At 38.8% G+C, this 9,301-nt stretch overlaps 2 protein-coding genes across 2 annotated transcripts in view; both read right to left on the bottom strand.

Moving 5' to 3' along the window:
* ACAT1 (acetyl-CoA acetyltransferase 1) overlaps positions 1-7,341 on the bottom strand; it is a 21,336-nt gene extending 13,995 nt beyond the window's left edge. The window contains exons 1-2 of the mRNA XM_085309100.1: positions 7,293-7,341; positions 1,668-1,732 (exon numbers count right to left, since the gene is read on the bottom strand). Coding sequence (XP_085165226.1) covers positions 1,668-1,732; positions 7,293-7,341 — 114 coding nt within the window. The remainder of the gene's footprint in view (positions 1-1,667; positions 1,733-7,292) is intronic.
* CUL5 (cullin 5) overlaps positions 5,134-9,301 on the bottom strand; it is a 28,540-nt gene continuing 24,372 nt past the window's right edge. The window contains exon 18 of the mRNA XM_085309057.1: positions 5,134-8,825. Within this exon, the coding sequence (XP_085165183.1) occupies positions 8,631-8,825 (195 nt within the window). The 3' untranslated portion in view covers positions 5,134-8,630. The remainder of the gene's footprint in view (positions 8,826-9,301) is intronic.

Below are 9,301 nucleotides of genomic sequence, written 5' to 3'. Positions count from 1 at the left end.
GCCGCGGGGAGCCCGGCCGCAAGCGGCTCGGCCCCGGGGCCCTCCCCGCCGGCCTCCTTCCTCAGCCAGGGCAGCCCGCGCGGCCGTGCCGCTAAGCAAACAGCTCTGCTGAGGCCCCCGCGTCCCCTCGACTCCTCAACACACCGCAACCTTCCTGCAGCCCCGAGGGCTTGTCCGTGGGAGCGAAACGCCCCCGGAGTATTAGGGCACCTTTCCGAGGGAGGGGGTTGGCACCCCTGACGGGTTACAGGATCCCAGGGCGGCTGCCGCCTTCCCTAGGGACACTTGCAGCCTTCCTCCCTCGGGACGCGAGCGCGGACTGCAGGAGTCCAGGATGCGTCCTCCGGGTATCGGGAAAGCAACAGCACCTCAGCAACGCGAGCYCCGCTCACTGTCCGGAGCAGTTTTTCTTTATGATTTTCCCCTTACATTGTAGAATTAACGTTCATTGAAATTGCTTCAGTTCTGTTCTACATCTCGTTATTTTCCCCTTTCAGATAGGGTTTCACCTGCTATCCCTCTGCTCTAATAAGCAAAATGCTGTTTACTTTCTACCTACGCTGAAAAGATCTTTGAACGCACAAGATCACGATGTTGTGCATGCGGTGCACAAGACCGACTGGGATTAGCACAGTGTACGTAGCCTTGCTTCCTTGACTTCTGGCAGACAGTGTTTGAGAGTCTGACAAACCTAATCCAGACCTTTGATTCAGAGACAGAGTCTTCAGCTGAAAAACAGCGATAACCTGGGGACTGACAAATATTAACTCAGGAAGAACTGAAATTTTTACCCTGAAAATTTATGAGTACCATGTAAGAAAGACATGAAAATAACTTGCTTGGATAAGGATATTTTTCCAGAACAGACTAATACTAACCATACATAGAAGAGAAAAAAAGTTAAACTTTCCAGCTCTTACTTAACTTCACCTTTATTTTTATTCATCTTCATTATAAGGTCCCTTTTCTGGGATACAGCCCTGTCATGCACCTGGTTCATTATGACCCCAGTCATAACGTACTCAAACTCCATAAGGTATTGATTAAAATATCATTTATTGGAGCAACCACCAGGAGAAAAAAGAGGATTGCATAGATAATCTTGCATCCGTTCAGATGCTTGAGCCCTAAACTACACAGCATTGGACTGACTTCCAGTTAGCGCACAGCATGCAGTGCAGATCCCATCCCTGGAGAAGTTCCCAACCTTTTGCTCTTTAGAGCTCTTACGGGATTTTCTTAGAAGGAACAACCCTATTCATCATTTCTACACTCAAGCAAAAGGATGTTCATATGAGAACGTGCTGCTTAGCTTCGAGATAGAGCCGAGGACAGGCAAGTGGCGCGACAGCCGGTGCCAGGTGGGAGCTGTCCCCAGGCCCTTGGCGGCGATCAGCCAGCGAAGGCCACCCCGTGCCGGCTGCGTGTGCAGCCTGGCACAGCCTGCAGCCCAGCTGTAACCGCAGCRCAGCGCTGTGCCCGCCTGCACCTGCCTGTGTTAACCCGTTACCTGGATCATGAATTCCTCAATGCACACTGCCCTTTCAGTTAGGATCACTACAAGCCCACATTGCTGAATATTACATTATATATATATATGCATATATATATAAATATATATTTTATATATATATATATATATGTATATTATGAAAAGCATCACTTACCTGGCTTAAAGGGTAAGCAAGGTTACCAGATAATTTATCAGTTTTCTGCAACATAAATATTAACTCTATTAGAATTCAGAAGATACAACATAGCCTAAATTATTTAATTTAATAACTAAAATTAGGTCAGGATACAAAGCTCCTAACGCAATATCCAACAACACTAAGTCTGTGGATGCRTCAAAACAAAGGTCCATCTAGGCCAGTATTCCCTCATGCAAGTGCACACGTTCTCCCTGAGATCCTGGCTGCACCTTCCTCCTCATCTGCCTGTCTGCCCCTCTTTGCCTGAGCCCTGCACGCTACAGGACGTCCTTGCTAACCCCCTCATAGCCCTGGCCAAACTGGCCAGTCCCACCACCTGCAGCAGCAAATGTGACAGGCAGAGGGGAAGAAATCCCTTTGACTGTGGGAACTGTTTCCAGTCCCATGTCTCTAGGCAGAGCACCAGTTGGTCATGGCCTCCTTGGGTACCTTCAGGGAACAGTGGGCACCGACAGGGGTGCTCTGCAAGGTGCTCCTCTACCTTGACATTTTTGGTCTCTTAACTCTCATACATCATCCTTATTTCCCCCCTCCAGCTGTTGCTTCCTGCAATCAGTTATCAGTAGTTTGCTTTAATTTTTTTCCTCATTCTTCCTCTTTTGCCCCTTTCTTCTCTGGGGGGACTTTAAGATTGATTAGGTTAATTCAAATTTAAGGAGAATTCAGAAAAAGGATTGTTCAAAACGGACTATAGCAAAAGAATAGCACCCTGCATTACCACTTCTTGAGGTTGAGCAGAAGAGCCTGGCCACTATCTGTACTTGATTCTCTTTGAATTTCGCCAGCATCCATTTTATGGATGTTTTGGCATTAATATGTTTATGAATGTGTTTTCCATGCATTTATCTAACTATTTTTGAACCTGCTTGTACCTGTGATGTGCATTCACAATCTGCCATAGARACAAATTCCAGATCTGTATGGAGTCATCTTTTAGCTGATTTAAACCAATTTTTTGCTAGTTTTTATCGAGCACCTCCTAGGGCTGATACCGAATGATTCTGCCTTTTTGCCTCATAGTCACATCTGCCTTCTCTCTGAAGTCCTAACTTTCTGCAGCTCCCTGGCAACTTAGCTTCCCTGGTACCATTTGATATGGAAAATGTTAAAAGCTTTTGCAAAATTCAACTGTATGTCCCTTCATTCCATGTGTTTATTGCACCCTCTACTGTATGCCAGCAGGCTTGGCAGGCTTTTCTTTTATAGAGGCTATAATGACACTTCCTCAATAAACTGTTTATTCATGTGATTATATGTCATCAGCGAAATTATTCTTTTATCACAGACTCTGCGAAAGGTGGAAGTTGTAGGTGTTGGCTTGTAGTTCCCAGTATCCTCTCTAGAGCCTTTTTTGGTGGACGAGAGTTACTCTGGCAACCCATGGCACACCATAGGTATCACATCTCAGCCAGCAGCTCCGTTTCATGTCTAAGTTCCTTTAGAAGCAATGGCTGAACATTAGTAAGTCCACCTGGATCAGATGACATTTAGCTTACCTTTTGGTATGATACCTCCAGCATATTTACCTCAACTTGATCTAATCTCCTCTGACTACCCACTATGAAAAAATGCAGGAGGTGTAGGAATTTCCTTAATGCCTTCAGCAATACAAATCAATTCAAAGACAGAATTGAGTTTCTCTGCTATGCTACAGCTTATCACCTTCAAGTGCCCCTTCTGCAGGCACTTGACCAAAAGGTCACCAAGCAGTCCCACCAATGTTTGTGATGCATTAAAAACAACGCAACTCCTCCTCCCTCCCACCCCAGTCAGCTTGAACATCCTTTGCCAGGTGCTCTTCAAAATCCTTTACAGATGCCATGATTTCCAATTTACATTTCATCTGCTATAACTTATGGACTTTCCTATTCTCTTTATTTGGGCAAGCTTTCCAGTGAAAGTAAGATGACAATCACTTTTTATCACTATGCTTTATCTAAGAGTCATGGTTCTTGATAAACTTCTGTAACATTTCACACACTCATTTATTCAAGATTTCTTTACCAATCTACATTAAAATGCAGGCAGCAGAAACTTAAMTATGACATACTACGACTGCAATACATACCAAATCCTGAACTATATAGACGTAGGATTAAACTGTGGTCTTAAAAACAGAAAGAGCACGTAAAGAGAAAATCATAGTGCATCTCCTTTAATTCTTACTCTTCTCAGCAAGAAAAATCACATAGTTACTATTTTCAGTCTTTTAGGCTGTCAAAAATCACCACATAATGCTGTTCTTCCTTAGATTTGGCTTGCTTTAATTGTGCCCCAAATCAGCAGATTGAAGTAGAAGACTATATACCCCCAGCCATTCTCACTTAGATCACATGCAGGATGTGGTGCACAGTATCTAGCTGAAGTTGCACAGCAGATCTCCATCAACAGAATGTGTAAGAATGAAACACAAAGATGTTTACATATAAAGCAAAAGAGAAAAATTAAGCCACCTGCTTAATTTACCAGAACAAGAGAGGTGTAGAGCCTTTAGGTCACTGATTCCACCTAAACTGTGATCAATTTTAAGCTGGTAGAAGCTGAAACAGCTAAGTAACTCTTGTGATAACCAGTTTATTCGACAAGACAACCTCCTGTCCTGGAAGACCATTGCTGTGAAAGWCTACACTTTGCCCTAACAGTGAAAAGAAGTCAGAGAAGTAACAGCAGTGTGCTATGAAAATTTTGCGTACAAGGACTGCCAGACTGAAAATTGCCATGCACACTGAGGAGTCACTCAAAAATAGTATTTATTCCATAGAAATAATTCTAACTTTTGCATACACCAGAAAACACAAAACACTGAGTTTACGTGGTGCACATAAAAAAAAAAAAAAAAAAGAAGAGTTGAAATGTAAGAGTTTTCACATTAAAAAGCAAGGACAGTCAAAGAAAAGCCACTCCAGCAGAAGCACTCCTTTGTGTAATCAACAAGTCCTAAATCACAGCTTGTTGACTGCACGACCAACTACTTGAAGGTCGCAACAATTTCCATAATCTGGTGACAAGGCCTGTAATTTTCAGTGACACTCAGATTTCGGAAACAAATGTATTACAAGATTCAGCAATCCAAGTGTGTCCCAGGAAATTTCATAGGCATAGTCATTTTTTTAAAAAGGTCATAAACAAAAATTTTAAGCACCCCTAAATCACTTTTGGCAGGTCAGACTGATGAATTTGGAAATATTACAGCCCATCTTTAAAAGCAACGTAGTAGACTGAACAGCTCTACCCTTAAATACTTGAAAATCRTAACACAAAACAAGACCTAGAAGAACTGCAAGTGTTGTTGTTGGKTTTTTTTTGATACCCTGATCAGAATACACTCCAGGACTTCGTATCAGGCAGTACCTAGATGAGTACTTGAATTCAACTTAAAAATTTTGTAGGAGAAGACATCAAAATACCTTGTTAAAATGAATAGTTTTTTATATTACATTTTATTTTGCAAGAAAATAAATTATACAACTTAAAAAATAAAATTCAAAAATTAAGCAGTACATCAAAATAGTTCAGCTGGACTGCCATACAGAAACTACCACCATTCAAAATTGTACAGCATTATTATCTTGGTAGTGGCACACATTCAAAATTGTAAATACCATACGTAGATAGATATTACAACTCAGGAACTCAAGTTTGCTCAACACTCCAGACTACATATAGTGTATATGACAGGAAAGCTTTCATGTATTGTTTATTTCACAAATATGACCTCAAAGAATTACAAAGATAGCATCCCAGTCATTTAGATGAAAATAGAAAACAGTTTGAGTTTAAGATAGCAAATCTTTCTGTAAAACTAACAAATCTTTTGCCAATTATGTTTTTAAAATTTGCACTTTACAGGACAATGGCATCCCAATGCAAATAAATGCAACATGRACATTCAAAATGCTTATATTAAGTTTAAAAAGGTGAAAACAAGAAAGTCACATTTTGTTTTGGAAATGCAATTGCATTACAGTCATAACAAATGAAAGGTAGATGAGTGAAAATAGAAGCTAGGGACACCAACTGTGGAAAGAGGAAAATGGAAGACTTCAGAATTGAGACTGAGATCCTCATCAAGTTGTTGGGACAGAGAAAGAYTTAACAGTATTTCTTAATTAAACCCATTAAGAGTGATTTTCCTATCTTTCCTACAATAAATTTTATTCCATAGCAATTCACCGTGGCAGTGTGTGTGGCAACATGTTTTTCAGATGCAGCACCTCTTTAGGCTAGGTCTTTGGACATATTCATAGCTAAAAATTGCAGCTTTAAAAGTGCGTTGTTGCCATATTGCAATTGAAGAATAGTTCATTTTCATTTAGATCTGAACTCTACCCTCCCCTGAAGAACAGTTTACCCCAGGTATCTCCCTGTGCCCCAGATGGTATTAGTTTTAAGTGCATATTGGTGAAAGTGACCTGATGAAGGATGCTAAATGTGTTTCTGCATCTTTAACAAATTTGCTGGTGTGATTCTCAGATTTAATAATAATAATAATAATAAAAAAAAAAAGACCCCCCCAACTACCAACATCCATTTCCAGTATATGTTTAAAGAAAAATGACTGTTATAGGCACATTACCCATTATATTTCTGCATCCCTGGCATTAAGAAGTGTATAGATAACATTTAGGTTATGCTTTTGTATCTATTAATTGSAGGGAAAAATGGAGCTAATAAGCTTTCAGCAATCTGTTGCTGTCTGCATACACTCAGACTTCTAAAACAGTCGTATCTGAGATACAATCTCTTAAGCTTCTCTCTTAAATTAAATCAATGACTTTGAAATGAATATTCCCACCTTCTCGGTCACCTGTTTGTGATAATTTCAAATCTGTTATTCTCTGATTGAGGGATGGAAACTCTTATGTTGAAAAGAGTGTGCTCAGACACTGTAGAGTTTTGGGCTCTCAATTTTCCCCCAATTATCCCAACTGAGCATTAATGTAAATTACAAATGCTGAAAATCTCGTAGCACAAAGTTTTTATTAGAATTTTGTCTTCTAATTTTGAATATTCAAATAGTTTTTACTGGTTAACTACACAGAGCAGCACTTGCTTTTGATTCTGAATAGCAACACCATAGGGCTAACATAAAAGATGCAATATTTTTAAACAGCATCCACTTTTGAGCATCAACAAAGCATAGAAGTTAAGCTGTAGGATTTCAATTAATTTTAACTTGCCTGGCCTCAATTTCTGTCCATCTCTTGTTCATGAATCCCTAATTCCTGTAGATTTCTTATTCAAGAATATGTACTGTTCTCAAGCAATCACACTGACACATTAGTAATAGAGCATGCAGCCTGTTTAAGTGGACAAACAGCCATTCTTGCAATGAGTCTGCTTTTAAATTACTCATTTGACACTTTATAACAACCACGTGAAAATATAACTCTTCCTCTAATTTCCTGGGAGGTTTTACTTTTTGAGTAAAGTAAATTGCATCCTCTTCCCCCTTTCAATCATCAAAAGAGATGAGACCTTTAGATGTTGTAGTTGAAGTGATAAWTTTTTAAAAAATAAGTACAGTTGCCTGTGACATTTATTGAGTGTTCATATAGAATCGAGTAAAACTCAACTTACCTTTTGTCCCAAAACAGGCACAGCGATTCATGTTATCAGTCCAGTACATGCTGGAACATTTCAGAGTAGCAGAGAGTCTGGTATTGACAAAAGACTACTAAAGATGATTGAAAAAAGAAGAGGTAACATTAAAATGTAGTATTGTATTGTTGATGTGTATTTGGCACTCTCTCTGCATACACTAAACAAGATATATTTCCCCTTAACTTTTACCATTTTCTTACAGCTGTATTTCCTACCTCCTGGCAGCTAAAAAAAAAAAAAAAAAAAAAAAAAAGGAAAATTTGTTTTTCATATAAAGATGCTGACTTTTTGACTTCTTTAGCAACAAAACAGTCAAATTCGATTAACCTTACAGGTATATATAAAGTTATCCATGAGGAACTGATAGAAATCTTCAAGTATTACTTTCTTTCTGGGAGAGTTGTGCATCAATTACTCTTTAATGCATTCTGATTTATGTAGTCATACTTAAATATTTGGAATACAAATATTAAATGTACAAGGAAATACACTTAATATTTCTGTTCACTCCAACAGACCCACCCATGAAAATTGTTTTTAAGAGTGAAGTATCATTCAAGAATGCTTCATCTCTTCAAAAAGATTGTAGCAAATCACCTGTCCAAATAAGRTAACAAATAATGTGTATCCATTTGTTTACAGCAAACAATATAAAAACAATGATCTCCTGCTTAAGGAAAAATATCGCCCACAAACTGGAATTACTTTCATGTCACTTGTGTGTCAATTATTAAAATCCAGTTACTAGATTGAAGCACTGCTCTAGCCAACAGGTTTTAACGGTAACAAATACATATCAGTTGTGAGGCATGTGTATGTGTCTCTCAAATGTTATTACATAAAAAGGATCAAAGGTGGACAGTACATTACTCTGTTGATCCAAAACACAAAGTGAAAGTGCTACTTCTAGTCCTAATTGCATTTAAAAATAAACAAAAATAAAACTAATAGCAGTTCCTCAGTGCATGAGTATTTGAGTATTCTTTTCCTTGTGCAAGTACTGGTCATCAAAAAACCCAAACTTGTATTCTTCCTGGTGGGTGTAAATCAAATCTACTTTAAAAAGTTCACAATGGGCTCTTCATGAATGCAAATTTCCCACAAAACAGCATGCTGTTAAAAGTGTGCAACATGAAGGGAATGCCATCATGCTAGCTGAATGAGATTGGCAAAATATAGTCCTCTTTAAAGGTAAGGCAGGGATTTGAATATGTAACGAAAGTCAAAGCAAGTCCTTCTGCAGCATAAACTGTTGCAGCTATCTGTCCAAGCACCCTTCCATTTGTGTTCTCAGCATCTTACAGAGTCCTCAAATTATGCCATATATATGAAGGTGTTGATATCTGACTCATCTCTTCTGATATATTTGTGCTCTATAAGCCATTCAATTTGCTCTTTTATCATTTTCTTTTGTGGCAAGAACATGTTTTTCAATATTTCTACCAGTTCAGTCTGAAGCTGGGCATTAGTAATTTTCTTCCGCATTTTCATTATTTGGATGATAGCCTCCTGGTGGGGGGGAAAAGAAAAAAGTTTTATAACTTATATATACACATACTTTTGAAATATCCAATGGAAGTGACAAAGTAAACACAGGGGGCTCCTTATTAAGTCAAGGCAGCAAAAAATATGATTTTTTTGCAAAGATCAAACAGAAAAATTATCTTGCCATCAGGTAGTCTCAGTACAAACATGATATAGTAAATGCTGTGCATAAGACAGGTTGCAATTAAAATAAGACAGGGTAAACTTCTACTCTTACTTACCATTTCTAAAAATGAGGGCCATCTTAACCCACTTGTGGGGAGGAACACCCAAAACACACTCTAAATAAGATGCCTCATTGTTGTGAATCACAACCAGTTGCCCATGTAGAATTCCATGGTTAAGCTTTAAACGTTAGAATAAAACAGGATAAAGATTGCTTGGGAGTTTCTATTCTCCCAGTCACATAACACAAAAAAAGAATAAAGAAAACTAATGCC

Source organism: Rhea americana, unplaced genomic scaffold (assembly GCF_003343005.1).
Source record: "Rhea americana isolate MKP2758 unplaced genomic scaffold, rheAme1 scaffold_29, whole genome shotgun sequence".
Taxonomy (NCBI): domain Eukaryota; kingdom Metazoa; phylum Chordata; class Aves; order Rheiformes; family Rheidae; genus Rhea; species Rhea americana.
This window is presented reverse-complemented; position numbering and strand designations above follow the sequence as displayed.